At 37.6% G+C, this 17514-nt stretch overlaps 1 protein-coding gene across 1 annotated transcript in view; it reads right to left on the bottom strand.

Moving 5' to 3' along the window:
* ITGBL1 (integrin subunit beta like 1) overlaps window positions 1–17514 on the bottom strand; it is a 134333-nt gene that overhangs the window by 71253 nt on the left and 45566 nt on the right. The window contains exons 3-4 of the mRNA XM_005145230.3: window positions 5048–5194; window positions 3633–3755 (exon numbers count right to left, since the gene is read on the bottom strand). Coding sequence (XP_005145287.2) covers window positions 3633–3755; window positions 5048–5194 — 270 coding nt within the window. The remainder of the gene's footprint in view (window positions 1–3632; window positions 3756–5047; window positions 5195–17514) is intronic.

The raw sequence follows: 17514 nt of genomic DNA, 5'->3' as shown, positions 1-17514 counted from the left end.
AAATAAACTGCAACTTGATTCCAAAGTTTATCACAAAAAGTGATGCAGTCAACTGACTGATAAAAATCCAAGACTAGAAAAGCTTGATACATTTTTGTAACTCTGTTTTACCTAATAATTGATTTACTTAAAAAATGCACTCCCCTTGTGCAAAGATACATCCATATCTCAGCATGGCACTGTATGCTCTCCCAGGATAAAAACAAAGCTCACAGCTGCAGCCTTTAGAAAACATGCGTGTAAATAGAAGCTTTTGTTTTTTCATTAGTTTGATACTCCTGAATTAGCTTTCTTTGAAGACCTGTCTATACCTTCAAGGGCAATCAAGGGTATGTAGCAACTAAATGGGTGCTACAAAAACTGGGAAAGTACAACAGGAACTGGTTGCACTGATTAGGTTCACCCTGTCTGTGGACAGAGAGAGCATCCAGGAGCCAATGCTACCTAAGCAGAACCAGGTTTGAGTACTGTTTCTTTTTACTTCATAAATAAAACTGATTCCTGTGGTGGAAATCCTGTGGAAGGAGAGATGGTATTAAAGGCAGCATGTGGAGGGGAGAGAGAAGCAATAACCAGATAGCCATGTGGGGTCTTCTTTTTCTGTGATGAAATTATATTCGTTTGACCTGCAATTCATGTGGTCCATCTTTTCTGCATAAGGTTTGGTTCAGTGTGGGATCATAGAATCATAGAATGGTTTGGGATGGAAAGGACCTCAACAGTTCACCTAGTTCCAACTCCCCTGCCATGGGCAGGGACACTTTCTAATCAACCAGGCTACTCAAAGCCCTGTCCAACCCGGCACTGAACATTTGCAGGGATGGGGCAGACACAGGGCAAGCTATACCAGTGCCTCACCACTCTCACAGTAAAGAAATTCTTTCTAATGTCTAATCTAAATCTATCCTCTTTCAGTTTAAAGTCATTACCCCTTGTCCTATCACATTCCCTTGTTAATACATATGGTTATAGAATCATAGAATAGTTAGGATTGGAAAGGACCTTAAGATCATCTACTTCCAACCCCACTGCCATGGGCAGGGACACCTCACACTAAACCATATCACCCAAGGCTCTGTCCAACCTGGCCATGAACACCGCCAGGGGTGGAACATTCACAGCTTCCCTGAGCAATCCATTCCAGTGCCTCACCACCCTAACAGTAATGAAATTCTTCCTTATATCCAATTTAAACCTTTCCTGTTTAAGTTTGAACCCCTTACCCCTTGTCCTATCAATACAGTCCCTAATGAAGAGTCCCTCCACAGCATTCCTATAGGCCTCCTTCAGATACCGGAAGGCTGCTATGAGGTCTCCATGCAGCCTTCTCTTCTCCAGGCTCAACAGCCCCAACTTTCTCAGCCTGTCTTCATATGGAAGGTGCTCCAGCTCCCTGATCATCCTCTGGACTTGTTCCAACAGTTCCATGTCTTTTTATGGTGAGGACACGAGAACTGCACACAGTACTCCAAGTGAGGTCTCATGAGAGCAGAGTAGAGGGGCAGGATCACCTCCTTTGACCTGCTGGTCATGCTCCTTTTGATGCAGCCCAGGATACGGTTGGCTTTCTGGGCTGTGAGCACATACTGAAGCCGGCTCATGTTCATTTTCTCATCAACCAACACCCCAAGTCCTTCTCCTCAGGGCTGCTCTGAATCTCTTCTCTGTCCAACCTGTAGCTGTGCCTGGGATTGCTCAGACCCAGGTGCAGGACCTTGCACTTCATGGTTAAACTTCATGAGGTTGGCATCAGCCCACCTCACAGGCGTGTCAAGGTCCCTCTGGATGTTATTCCTTCCCTCCAGCGTATGAACCGAACCACACAGCTTGGTGTCATCGGCAAACTTGCTGAGGGCATACTCAGTCCCACTGTCCATGTCACCGACAAAGATGCTGAACAAGACCTGTCCCAACATTGATCCCTGAGGGGCACCACTCATTACTGATCTCCAGCCGGACATTGAGCCATTGACCACAACTCTTTGCATGTGGCCATCCAGCCAGTTCTTTATCCACCGAGTGGTCCATCTATCAAATTGATGTCTCTCCAATTTAGAGACAAGGATGTCTGTGGGACAGTGTCCTGTAGAGTTTTGTTAGAAAGCAATGAGAAATCTAAGACTCACATCCTATGTGCATAAGCTTTTCAGCTTACAACAACCTAACCAAGACAACACACCATTAGTTTATATTTACTTTAAAATGCTCCAAACCTTAAGTAAGGTATCAGGGCTTTTGTACTAATGAATCACAGCCCTTAGGGACTTGAACCTAGCATCATTTTTTGTCCATTTACATCAGAATACTTAGTTATCTGCATACATAAAAAAAATAGGTTTTTTATAGAGATGCATCTGGTCTATTTTGGAATACGGTACCACTGGATGAAACAAAGGGAAATAAGAGCTAAGAAAAACCTAGCAATGTAAACCAGCATCCACACAGGTGTGGGAGGAAAAAAAAAACCTGACAAAAACAGCAGAAGGATAATTTACTGGAACGAAATAAATGGCGAACTTTTACCATATTTGGTACCTTATGCAACAGTTGCAAGCAAATATATATATGGCATAATTGGCACATAAAAATTATTACCTTACACTCATTTTATTTTCGGCAATTAGTGGAAATATTGTACGCTACGCCTGGATTTGGACTTCAGAGGACCATTTTGTTTACCGTCAATTAAAATCTCTATCTAATCCCATGCAACAAGAAAGTTATTTTTGCCTTCAAAGGCACTAAAGTATACAGAATTTATTTTGTTCTCTGTTTATGGATAAAGATGGATAAAGCTATTCTACCCACGTACTCTCTCCGTATATACATACACACACAGAACAAGTACTATTATCAGAGTATGAATAGTCTAAGACCAGTTCTGAACCACCCTGTGTGCATACAGACACAGTATGCTTGTGTACAGCTTGAAAAATATCTGTAGCAACTTCCATCTTGAGGACAAGCCTCCCTGGTAATATCAGCAACAATATTTATAATGCCATAAGTGGTGTGCATTGCACACTATTAAATTGCCAGGTTCCTATCTTGCAATGAAATGAAAGCATAGTTTAAATTTTGGTTGCTTTTCTATCTGTCAGCAGATTTCACTCCATCCTATTATTTTGCCTTTGCTATCACAGTTCAGATTTTTCTTCATTCTTTTCCCTTTTTGTCTCCTGAATTGCTTCTGAGTTTTCATCCATATTATTCTTGTTCTTTTAAATTTTTGCTTCCTTGACAAAATTGCTAGTAATCTAATTTTCTTTATTTCTTTCATTTTTCTTTCTGTCCTCCATCTTGCTCTCATCCATGCTACAGAGCATTAATACTTCTTATATTCTATTAAAGACAAACACACTAAGCAAATTACCTTAGTGAATTGCATTGTGAAATCCTTTTTGCAGTTTTTCCAAAAAGCGGAAGATGTCACAGGATTTCTTCATTCTTTAGCCTCCTACTGTAGCTCATTTCTGCACCTGAAATTCCCACTTACAATTTGCAGGCTAAATTCTTGCAAGTATTTTAAGTCATACATACAGTAAACATTTCATAGGTCTACACAATTACATGATTTTATAACAGCCTATATTCATCTTCATCACCCTTCTTGTATTCACTAAAATACATACCTGTACAAATCTCTTCTGTCTCATCATCTATGCATTCTCTGTCATCACATTCACAAAATTTACCATAAACCAGTCCATTTCCTTCTGAGTTTGCACATTTACACCTGCCACACTGACATGTACCTGGAAATGTTTAAGACAGTACTCAATGACAGCAGTTTATGAGAAGTTTCATTAGTCCATCAGAGATGGTATGCATTTTATTTTCGAGATGGCTGAAATCTGAAGATCATCCAGATAAATAAAGACAGACACAGAAACTATCCATAACAATAGAAAGCCTAGTCTTAGCTGCAAATATACTGCTGTATATTTCTCAGTTTGAAACATAATGTGTGATAACATATAACAGTCATAAATAAACATATTAAGGACTTACATGGTCAGAAAAAATAGAGAATATAGAGAATCTCAGTTTAGGTAAGATGTCCTAGTTGCTCTGACAAATGACTAGGAGCAGTTGAGTCAGAAAAGATACATTTTAGGTGGATCTTGATTGGTTTGTAAAAAGAATTACAATAAATGTTTAGCTGTGTGACAGTAGAAAATCGTTTTTGCAACAACTCATATAATCCCTCCCCATCTTTACTGGCAATTAAACAGAGTTCAGACCCCAAAGGCAATGTCAGCAGCACATTGAAAGGCAATCCCTTCAAGACAAAATATCTACGGCTACAGCTCATCAAAGTTACCCCAAACTCCCAAGTCAGTCTCATTGGAATTCATGTCCTATTTAATACCAGCAAAACCAAAGCATTTACTCATCTCCTGACCTCACAAACACTCCTCTCTTAGCCACTCTTAGCAGTTGTTAGAATGGGGGCACTTCTAGCAAAGTAAAAAAAAGAGGAAGACCAGGTCTTAACATTCTTGTTTAAGTACTTTAAACTTTTTAATGTAAGTACTTTGACCACAATGAACCATGCTTATTTTCGAGAGTCAGTTTAGGTGATGTTTAGGTCTTTAGAGAACAGAGAGATACCAAATCAGAAAAGTGAAGATGGAAATACTTCATTAAAATGATTTAGCAGATCTTCCACAACAGTTTTTAATAATCATTTTACAGCTTAAAAATATCCTGGAAAAGTATACGCAAATGCCATTTCTGCCATTTCTGTGTTAATGTGCTTACTATAACCTTTTGAAGGGAAAAATGCATGAAGTGGCTGTAGTTTCATCAACATAAAATAGCTATGGATAAACCAGGGTACTAAAGTAGGCATTCTGAATCAGTGCACATCATATGCACAGGAATGGGCCTATATGAAAATTAAGCATTTTAGTATACATACAGTTATTTCTTAGTCTTTTGAAACACAGTCTACAAAATTCCTAATTAGAAAAGAAATTACAGTGATTCCCAAAATAACACAGGGAGAACATTAAGACATCAAAAGCAACAAAAGACCTCTTACCTGCACCAGAACAGATGATATCTTGAGAATTCTTGCACATTTCATTACTTTTCTTCCGTGTAAGATTGCAAGTAGTTGGATACTGACAAGCTTCACCATACCAGCCTTCATCACATTTGCACTTCCCACAGTCGCACTTCCCATGGCCTAGCAATGGAAAGAGTGTGTCAAGTCCTTATATTTTCTAATCCATCTTTAAAAATAGATTCCATCAATTATAGTTTTAAATGAACATGATTAACGTAGTTCATATGCAATTAAAAATAGAAATGAATAAATATGATCTTAAATATGAGGAGACACCTGGAATCACCATAAGTTTGAAATCTAATGTATGTCATTTTGATAGATACATATGAATTTTTATTTTATGAGAGAATACAGAACTAATCCTGTATGGACAATGGGCTTTCTTACTACTTTCATCTCTTTCTTATTTCCATATTTGTCTACAGTTTACTATTATTAACACAACAAAACTCCACGCACAGAGATTCTATTCACCTCCTTGACCAACTGTAGAAAAAGAACAGCTAGAATCTGCAGCGTGAGGACTCTGGATTAATGATTATCATACAAACCCTGAAAAGGAGTGAGGAGAGGGACAGATATAGCAGCAAGCAGTAATTTCCTCATGCAGCAGCAGCTGTAGCTTCTTCCTCTACTGAGAGGAGTAAATCCTTTTTCCCAGAGCCTCCCCTGGCTACTGATTCTTCCAGCCTTTTCCCACACACTTAGAGTCTACTTGGCTGCTGCTGCAAAACTGAATTTTCCCTTTGAACATTGACACAATATTGGCAATGTAGTGTATATTGATACTTGTGGGACTATATTTGCTTATGATTATTTGCTAAGTGTGAAATATCTTTAAAAACAATGCAGCTGCTCAATCTATTAGGTGATGTCAAGCTAGCCTTCTATCATTTCCATAACTCATTGCTTAAAAATTGTAATATACCTAATAGCATCAAGACTGATAAAAGTAAGGAATGCTTGTTTATAAAACTTCTTTAGCTTTCTCGAAAAGTACCCAAATATGCAAATGAATTGACAATTTACATTATTTATGTTGAACATTAAGTATCATGTTCCACACTAAATTCCAGGTGAAAATTTCTATCACATCATTCTTTAGCATTCCTTTACAATTTTAGTTAGCAAATGTGAAAACAAATGCAAATCTTTTCAAATAGAATATTTAATTAAAAAAATTACACTAGAATGTATATCTGATTGACAGAAGATTCCCTTCCAAACACTAGATCTCAAAAATAGAATCTTATTGCAGTTTATTTTAAATGCATCTGTTGCCTGCAGACAGAGTCAACTGCCTGAAAATACAAGCCCAATCTGATGCCAATAAGAAGGAATTAAAATAACTATTGTAAATAGAAAAATTTAATGAGAAAAAGGGGTATCTTATGTCACTCAGTAAAATTTTGTTTGCCTTCCAAGATGGTCATAAGACAAGATAACATTCTTTAACTGAAAAAAAGTAGTTCAAAACCCTATGACAGAATCATGTTAGTTTGTGTTTTAAAACAGAATTTTCCACCTTAAAAATTGCTAAATAACTCTCTGTTAGTAATGGACAATTAAAAAAAAAACACTCCAAAACTAACAAAAAATGTTGGATATAAAATATATAATAAAAACCTAATCTTGCCATTACTCTGCTTCACTGAAGGCAACAGCATAAACCCTTCCAGAAAATGGTAGCTGCTAAAATACCTAAAGACAAAGCATAACAATCTCCCTGTGTTCCTTCCTTTCAAGGAAGGAATTTACTATTATTAACACAATGAGTTTGCATTCTTTATGTTAGGCACTTTTGTGATTTAACAGCTTGATGTCTGCTAGTGAAGAAAAGATGCTCTTATAAAAGGAAGACTGATTCCCATTCCAAATGACAGAGTAAGGCAGAAGAACTCCTGTTTAGTACTGGTGGTCCATCAGCAATAACCTCTCTCAGTTAGAGATCCACTAATCTAACATATGGTAAACAGAGGATAAAAATAATTTCTCTTAAGATTCATACAGCCTGCTTAAAGAAAATGAAAAAAAAGACTTCCATGAGACTAGTCATACAGAGCAGGTTTTTGGCTTTTTTTAACAAGAAAATACAAAAAGAAATATTAAATTAAATTGAGAGAAATAATGGAAGATGTCCTGCATGAAACTGAAAGCAACTATAAGGAATTTAACTAATATGAATTTGTAATATTGTATGAATAATTTTGATCTTGATCATGCTCTTAAAATGTTCCAATTTTGCCAATTGGTTAAATTATTTTTTAATCTTAGAGCAATGGGAATATTCTGCCCAAAATTTGTGTGAGAAGGCTATACTGGAGTATAGAAGGCCATAAAACTGCCTGCATTAGCTTGTATAACTCACTGTATCTTCCCTGTCATGTAGATAATGCAGTAGAACTGCATGTCAGTTTGACATAGTAATCTCTTCTTGCTTATCTCCCACATTGACATGTACCAGTATTATGGTCTTCTTCATGGCAAAAATAGTGATGTGATGAACTGTAAACCAAGCGTCTGATAAGCTGCAAGCAAATTAGAGAGGGTGCAAAAGGTTTTTGATTCCTTTCACATAGGTTTGTGTAGGATCCCTTTATTGTATATTCATTTCTGCATGATTTAGAAAGCAAATGATATTATGAAATAGTAAATAAAGAGTAAAGAGCAGTGTGAGAACTGTGAGGTGATACTGTAACTTCACAGAAAATCAATTCTACCAACGAGGGTTAGACACAGTTATCTGAGGATGTGACACATAACATGAGAAAAGTGAGCTATAAGACCCTACTAAATAGTTCATCAAGAGAGTTATCTCAGAGTAGGTGATGACACATTCATTCATTTTTTTTTTAATGGCTGTAAAATAAATAAATGGTACACATAAATAAATAAGATTTTTACCTTAAAAAATCAGAAAACAAGAAAATCAGAAACAATTGAGTTTAAAATTGCTGGACTCAAGGAAATATTAGAATTCCTTCAAGAAAAAGTCTGTGGCTGTGGGCTGTGAAAAACTTTCAGCTTCAAACACATGGAAAAACCTTTTATAACAAAGCACTCAATTTCTAACTAGATGAGCAGCCACCTCAGAGAGTGTATCTGGCATACGCAGAAAGCTTGTAGGGCGGAAAATTAAACTAATATGCAAGGAAAACTGTCAGATGTCAGAAAATAGATGGAGAAAGCAAGAACAGAAAATGTTAGGCAGGGTCAGATCTTGCAAAAATGCAACTACTAAAATGTACTTTCATCATCCAAATAAAAAGAAAATAGGAAAGAGTAGCTTCACCAAGCAGCAAAACATAGTTAAGATTAAAGATAATTTACAGACAGTCCAAAACAAAATTAATATGGGGATGTTGACTACAGCAGCAAATGCAGTGTGGCTAATTTCCACCCTGTGGAAATGAAAATTACTCATCTAAGATGAGAACAAAACAAAGACATAAAACTGTTTTTAAGTAAGTGTCTAGACCAGAAGGGCAAGACCCCATAATCTCCATTCAAGAGTACTTACTATATTCACACATGAAAGGTCAGTTTAATAACAAAGTATTTTAATGAATACATCAGACTGGCAATCAAATGTCTGAAAAATAACAAAACTAATGTTTTTTGCTTTTAAGAAAAAGGGATGTGCATGATACAGACAATATCAAAACAAGTGACTGTAACCTCATGAGCTGTGCAAGGGTTTGAAACAAATTATGAAGCATTGCATAGCTAGAGACACTGAGGTAATGAAAAATGAAAAATATAATAAGTAACAGATTTATCCCAAAATAGAGTATCATTATGCCAAATTAACCTAGCATCTTTTTTTATAGGTAACTGCTATTTTAAGAAAAGGAACACAGGAAATGTAGCTGATAAGATCTTATGTATTGGACACAATGCCACTTAGGAAAAAAAAATAAAATCACAACTTCATTTAAGAATTAGGACCAAAACGAATTTGGGTTTGGGACCAAATGTGTTTTTTACTGCTACAGATACAAAAATTCAGATATTTTTCAGATACAAAAATTCAGAGTACGTTAACATCCTTGGTCAATGACACAAACCCATAAGCCCTCTGTAGAAAGGTGAAGATGGAAAATTATACAGAATGAACTGGACTGAGAATCTGAAGGACTGAGGCAATAAAAGTTAATTGAATCTTGAAATACAAAACATAGGATCACATATCAAGGATAAAGAAAGGACACCATAGGCTAAGGCCTCCCCAGCTGGAAAGAAAAAGAAGAGCCTGAGTGTATATTCATGTCAGCCCTGGAAAGATGGTGTGACTAAGCCTTTAGCTGAAAGAGCCTGAGATGCACTTGTCCAATACATACCAGCAGATACAGAAAATGCATTTGAAATGTTAGACACAGTGTAAAATGGGCATGGGTCCAGTTTATGCTGGAAAATTACCATTGGGCCTCTAAACCTTAGAAGAATGAGTTGAGTTTTCAAGGGAAAACACCTGTAGAATTTTAACTACTTACAACATTTCAATAGGTTAGGAATTAAGCCTTGGGTGATATGGTTTAGTGTGAGGTGTCCCTGCCCATGGCAGGGGGGTTAGAACTAGATGATCTTAAGGTCCTTTCCAACTCTTAACTATTCTGTGATTCTATGTCAGCTGAAAGATGTAAGGTAAACCTCAATCATTTGGATCTGATCACATGCCTTTCATAGAATTATAGAATTATTTGGTTTGAAAGGACCTTTAGATCATCTAGTTGCAATGCCCCTGCCATGGCCAGGGACATCACACACTAAACCATGTCACCCAAGACTGTCCAGCCCAGCCTTGAATACTGCCAGGGATGGAGCATTTACTTCTTTGGGGAACCTATTCCGGTGCCTCACAAGCCTCAGGGTAAAGAACTTTTTCCTAATATCTAACCCTAACTTCTACCATTTAAGTTTAAACCTTGTCTTATCACTACGGTCCCTGAAGAAGAGTGCCTTTCCAGCATCCCCATAGGCCCCCTTCAGATATTGAAAGGCTGCTATGAAGTCTCCACACAACTCTTAGGCTCTTAACTTCATTCTAAGTGCATTCTAAAAACGTTTTCCTACTACATGTTTGCATAACTATAGGTCCAAGAGCAAAGACACAAAAGTAAAATCTCTGACAACTTCTGAATCCACATCTGAACCCTATTTATTCAAGGCACCAATTTGGAAGCCTGATTTTGCTGAAATCCAGCTGTAATCCATCATGAGAGACAGGCACTTCTGCAGGGTGAGTCAGGTCCTGTGTGGGCAGAATAGTCCTCCGAGGTTGGCTTTCTTTCTTTGTTAAACTACTGGGAAGCATACAATGATTGAACAGGACACACAAACTTAACAGGTGGGACTTTGAAGTTCAGTGTATCACTAGGCATGTATGTGTGCAAAAAAAAACATTTGTTAACTCATTATTTTTGCTTCACTTACAGTAATCTATGGCAGGTTTTAAATATTCTGACACACTTTGAATAAAAAAGGAGGATATCAGCTTAGTTATAGGTTGAATTCCATTAGTTTTTGAGAACAATTATTTTGCATAATTATTGGGTAAACTGGAAAACAAATTTGAACATTGCTTTCATTTCTTTATACCTACAGAAACCGTAGAATTCAGTAATGTTATTGCAATTTCTGTGCCTTCCACTGAACAAGATCCTCCCCACTTTTGTACCAGTTTTTGTTGAGTTTTTTATATCATACTGATGCTCATTATGGCTGAAAGCTCTGCTACATCCTAGTGGTTAAACTTTCCATAGGCAAATGCAAACAGTCAAAACAGATGACTTGTTTTGTTAACTACCTTGGTTTTGCCACCTAAGAGCATGTGTGAATGTATGCACGGCTATGTGCTGTGATTATCTTTTCGACTGAGTGCTGGTGCGACACAAAAATGCAGACTACTTAGAAACACTTAGCAGAAAAGAAAAATTAGAAAAAAAAATATCTTGAGGCTAAGACCTTGAATTGAGAGAAAGGTGACTGGGTTCAACTCTTGGATCTTTCATTTTCTAGATAATCTCTGGCACACGACAACATCATCAGGGCTCCAAGAGCATAAGTTCCCTTTTTTATAAAGCCAATAATGATAATTAACATTGTCATAGAGATTTTGTTAAGGACAAATTTCTTGGTGTTTGAGATCTTTTAGATGTTGTTTGGTTAGGGACAGCTAGTTTTAAAACCAAACAAACAAATAAAAAATCCCCAAAACAATGAGGCAATATAGTATCTTTCAAGTTACATTTACCCCTTTTCTTTGTAAAATGAAAAGAACACTCCTTGTCTAGGGGCAATTGTAAAACTATAATCATGGGCTTGTTAAACTGCAAGGACCAAGCTCTTAAATCATTGGTTCATTAAGCCAACACTATTGGAGATACTGCCTTTTGTAGAATATCTATTTATGTGGTTGTGCAGCACTAGTTATAGCACAGTAATTCTCACTACAAAAGAAGTCTCTCATTGGAGTACAAAGATGCAGGCTGTTTGACCAGGCATTAAAATACACTCAGATGTCCTTGCTGTCACATATTTTTGACAGCTAAAGCCCAATTATTCTATGTAAGAATACAATTAAGGGCAATTCTCATTTTTAAATTGTAATGGAATTTATTTCCTACAGGCAGGTGAGCTTTAGCATAAGGATTCTTCTCTATAGCATAAAGTCAGCCATCAGAAGGAAATCAGCAGCTGGCATGATAATTGAATTGGGCTCATTACTATTCATTTTTAGCAGCCACAGAGTGATTCATGAAGTGCTGTTCAAATCTAAAAAACACTTCATGAAATAGGTGAAGAAATATGAAGAACTTGTTATGGATTCCCACTTTAAATCGGCATGATGGATAGGAACGATGATTGAGTTGTAAGAGTTTCAAATTTTGGGAAAGTAAAAAGAACGAAATATTGTTCTTCGCTATCAACCTAGACCAGCATACTGAAGATGTTTTCAACAGTTCTTTCCAACTAGATGATTTTCTTTTCAGTAGTTAGTGAAGCAGATTCTGCAGCTTTACACCTATGTAAAGCTAGTGCAAATACTTCAGATTACATTAGGATAAGATTAGCAAAATGGCCTATTTAGATTAGCTGCATTTGCGAAATTCTCCATAACTATGCCTTGCATTCAACAGAAGCATATCTCTGAGTCTCTTTTTTTCAGAATTGTTGGAGTTGCAGTTTCTGGGGAAAAAAAAAAGACAATAAAAAATTGTTTGCTTAATTTTTATTTTCTATGTCAGTAAGTTTGAAAACAGCTCTTAAAAAAAGATGAGGAAATCTGAAGGAAAACAGCCACCTAACGATTGAACATTTCAAGTCAGTCTTGTCACTGAAGCCCCATATCAGCAAACCACAGCCCTGATAAAAAACTGCATCATAGATTTTCAAAAAACTACAGTAAGAACAGAGGGCTTTAGGGAGGAAAAGAAACTTAACCTTATTTATTTCTCAAAAGAATACTAAAAAATCTCCAGACTTTGAACGTAGATGTTCTTATGCTAAGCCATTAGTGTTAATTAAACATTAGTGTTAATTTAAGGTGTCCAGACCTTGAAGTAGCCCAGAATAACAGATATGAACATTCAGCCCTGGCCTTTGGGCTGCCTGAGCAACTGAGTCACTGTGACAAGCACACAAGGTCTGTAACACAGTTTGCCTCTCAGCTCTTTTTGGTGATTGCATTCTTCCTGCTCCTTTAAGTCTATCTGAAAAGGACTTTTGGAATTAAAACAAAAAACTGGTGACAAATCATCTCAACTTAGTTATTACTGGATGCACTTTAACAACAAAAACATCATTAATAATAACTCTAACAGAGGTATGGACTGGAAAAAAAAACAAACAGAAACTACTGTATATGCTTCTTAAGGAAAACCCATTAAGTATATAAGGCAAAAAATGTAATAGTCCTATGCACTTGCTGTGTCATGTGTTGCAGAGATTGATTAGCACAATATTTTAGTAAATAAATATACAATAGCATTCTAAAATGAATAAAATTGTTAGAACCCACATTAAAATGTAGAAAATATGCCAGGGATGGGTGTGAGGGCATGACTGTTGATGTTATTTATTTTTCAGGTTATAAATCAACTAAGCATTATGCCTGTTTATATTATTAATGCTCTGCAATATTATTTATAGCAATAACCTCTTTGTTTCATGTTAGATAAGGAACTTCATACTTTAGTGTCTTCTCCATCACTGAAGTCAATGTCAAAAAAGCAGTTTGAAAACCTTCTAATCATATCCCAGCACAAGTTTTGCAAGTAAGCTGATTTTAAAGTACTATTGTTGAATTTGGAGATGAAAAGTATTAGCGTTCACAGAAGAATATTTTAAGATTTTTTTTTGGTCATTGTTTAAGAAAAATTATGTGCAAGGCATGAAAATTTCAAAAATGTTGCCACTCAGATTTCACTGTTTCCAGATGCAATGCATGCCAAGGACATGGCTTAAGTACCTTTATGTACTGGACAGTGCTCTGACACCAACTTGTCTTTCATAGCTTGAGTCTTTTATTTGAAGGGTATATAAACCCCACATTTATATATGTAAAAAACTATGTGTTTTTTTATACATATATTACATATCTATACATATTATATTATACATATATATATACATATATAGAATTATAGAATCATAGAATAGTTAGGATTGGAAAGGACCTCAAGATCATCTAGTTCCAACCCCCCTGCCATGGGCAGGGACACCTCACACTAAACCATATCACCCAAGGCTTCATCCAACCTGATCTTGAACACTGCCAGGGATGGAGCATTCACAACCTCCCTGGGCAACCCATTCCAGTACCTCACCACCCTAACAGTAAAGAATTTCTTCCTTATATCAAGTCTAAACCTCTGCTGTTTAAGTACATATACATATATATACATATATATACACATATATATGCATATATTACATATATATACATATTATACATATATACACTATATATACATATTACTGTGTATGTGTAACCAGTATAAATAAGGTTATGTCTATGTATACATATGCATACTTCAAGAATCAAAGACAATATTCACTTTTCCTCTACCTCCACTGAAAGGGTCAAAAATATGAGGGGGAGGAAGATATTGCTTATTAGTGGCATTCCCCTTTTCCCTCTTGGCTATGAATACAAATTCGCTGTAAAGTGGAACCGGAACATTTATAATAAAAATCAATTAGATATTGTGAATGATTAAAATGAGGGAATGCAACACTCAATTGGAACAGCTCCAGTTTGTTACCCCAGAGGTGGCACAAGTTGATATCACTTGAAATGTGATTCATGCTGTTTAAACAGATGATATAAATATCTCAAGGAGACAGGGATAAATTAGTTTTATCCATCAAAACAGTCTACAGCCAAGGTTTCCGTTAATAATTCAGTGGTTCTGTGAAAGGTTCCTTACTCATTTTTAACCAAATGATTTCTCATTTTTTTTAAGAACAAAAATAATCAACTTTTAAATAGGAAGATCTTTTAATAGGCAGAGCAGTATTCTTTGGCTTCTCTAGAAGACCAATTTGCTGTATATTACTTTCCCAGTGCAGAGTTTTGTAAAAATACTGAACATATCAAACAAAATTACACCTGAGACATGAACAATCCCGTTCCATAAAATAACTTGCAGAGAGTGAAAAAAAATACAAAGAAGCTTCACATTTAGCTGTGTACACACTAAAACTTGTAGACACTTTAAAAACTATATTCTTGTGGGAAAGATTTATAAACTCAGTGAGTTCATGCTTGTGTAACTATGCTCAAAAGCTGAAATAACTGAGTTGCTAGGACTGTGGTGGTTTAACCCCTAACAAATGCTTACCCTTCTTTCACTGGCTCCTTCCACGATCTGTGGCTACACATGAACTTTGGGCTCCATAAGCCCAAAAGTGTGATCCAAAACTGACTTTAGAGAATTTCTGGTTCTCTGTGGCATTAAACAGTTGATGTTTGGCTTCACCATCACCATCCCAAAAAAAACCTCTGTCATGGTATAAGCCCAGCCGGCAACACAGAACCACGCAGCCGCTTGTTCACTCCCCTGTCCCCCCTTCCTCCCCCTGCTCCTGGAGGGATGGGAAGGAGAATCAAAAGAATGTAACTCCCACGGTTGAGATAAGAACAGTCCAGTAACTAAGGTGTAACACAAACCACTACTGCTACCACCAATAATAATAATGATAAGGGAAATAACAAGGGAAGACCACTCACCACCAGCCAACCAATACCCAGCCCAACCCAAGCAGTGATCTCACCCTTCCAGGCAACTGCCCCCAGTTTATATAGTGGGCATGATATGCTGTGGTATGGAATACCACTTTTGTTAGTTTGTGTCAGGTGTCCTGTCTCTGCTTCCTCCCGGCTTCCCCTCCTCCCTGACAGAGCATGAGACTCAGAAAGCCCTTGGTCAGAGTAAACATTACTGAGCAGCAACTAAAAACATCGGTGTTATCAGCACTGTTCTCAGGCTGTCCTGGTTTGAGCAGTAGCAGTCATTTTTCTCCTTCTTGCTAGCTGGTGCAGTGCTGTGTTTTGACTTTCAGGCTGAGAACGCTTGCTGATAGCAAGTATGTTTTGAGTTACTGCTTGGGTGTTTGGTTTGTCCAAGGCCTTTTCTGAGCTCACGCTCTGCCAGGGAGGAGGGGAAGCCAGGAGGAAGCAGAGACAGGACACCTGACCCAGGCTAGCCAAAGAGGTATTCCATACCATAGCACGTCATGCCCAGGATGTAACCAGGAGAGACCCGGAAGGGCTGGAGCTCTGGGGGGATGGAGGAGGTATCAGTCGGTGTTCAGTCGGGCAGGGTGGGGTGAGTTATGGGTCGGTGGCTGGTGAGGTGTTGTATTCTCTTCACTTGTTATTGGCTTTATAATTATTATTTGTAGTAGTAGTAGTGATTTGTGTTATGCCTTAGTTATTTAACCATTCTTATCTCAATCTGTGGGGGCTACATTCTTTGGATTCTCCTTCCTAACTCTCCGGGAGTTGGGGGAGCAAGGGGGGGGAGTGAGTGAACGAGCTGTGTGTGAAACTGGTTTAAACCATGACACAGGCTGAAAGTCAAAACCACAGCACTGCACCAGCTACTAAGGAGGAAAATAACTGCTACTGCTGAACCTGGGACACCCTCAAATGCTGCAGCATTTTTATTACTAAAAAAAAAAAAAAGAAAGAAAAAAAGAAAACCCCATAAATTTATTAACAGCTATACCTCCAAAGGCCTGCCCATCAGCTACTTATGCCAAACCATCAAAGGTCTTCTAGATTTCCATGAGGAGGAGAAAGGAACCCATGAAAAGCTGGGAGCCCCTACAGTTTCACATCTTCAGCTGTCTGATAGGAAGTCTGGGAACATTGGTAGCTGTGTTTGTATAGGAGCTCTCAAGGTTTCCAGCTGTGGATCTTAGCCCAAAGACAGATGAAGGACTCCTAATGCTTCCAGTCTCAGATAACCTATGACAGTGACCTGAACATCTAACATGCAGTGGTTACTGTTTGAGAAATCTCTTTCAAAAAGCTACTTGAAGAACAATTTGAGGAAAGATTTTTTCTTTATGGATTCAACAAATGTGAAATTTCCAGTGAAATCCTGTTTCATTCAAACATTCCTTGCTATCTTTACTGCTATCAGCACCAACACACTGGCCTACAGAGATACAGCCAGTTGGTGATGCCACAGGTACTGCCTCTCTCCACCTAGCCACTCCATCACCATGCTTCCCAGTCCAGAATTCCGTGGAGCTTTGAAAGTCTGCTCTGATGAAGCAGTAGTGACCATGCATATAGTAAACAACTCTGGGCTCCTCTCCCTTGCAATGTTTTTATTTCCTTGATCAGTTTTGTGAGCCTGTCAGGGCCCTGAGGGTACCACCAGCCCTCCCTGCCCATGTCCAGCCTCCCAGGGCTGCCTTCACCCTGCCCATGGTCATGTTTGCCTCCCAGGCCATCAGCCCCTTTCCCGTTGATGCCCTAATGGGGCACACAGCCAGGTAACATCAGGAAGCACTCACTGCAGTTAAGTCAGGGCTTCTAAATCCTGGCCATTTGAAGAGATTTTGTGAGAAGCGCTGCTACTAGTTCATCACTAGGTACCTGAAAGAAGAGCAGCATTAATAGGAAGTTTGTAGCTAAATCTTAAAAGCTCAGCTACTAAACTGAAGACATAGCTAAAGATGATATGGCTTAAATATACCCAGTTAAGTACTAAATGACTTCAAAAGTTACCAGTGTGTCAAATCACTGGGGAAAAAAAAAATCCAGAAGACATTAAGGGGTAAATTAATGTTATACACATTGTACATTCAAAATTTGTGCAGTTGGTACTGCAGAGCACAGGCTGACACCACAAACTTCACTTTAAGGACTGGGTGAGCTCAGATTAGCAGTAGTAACATTTGATTTGCTATATATGAAA

This window comes from Melopsittacus undulatus, chromosome 2 (genome assembly GCF_012275295.1).
Source record: "Melopsittacus undulatus isolate bMelUnd1 chromosome 2, bMelUnd1.mat.Z, whole genome shotgun sequence".
Taxonomy (NCBI): domain Eukaryota; kingdom Metazoa; phylum Chordata; class Aves; order Psittaciformes; family Psittaculidae; genus Melopsittacus; species Melopsittacus undulatus.
Note: the sequence above shows the minus strand (reverse complement) of the source record. Positions and strands in the feature narration are given on the sequence as shown.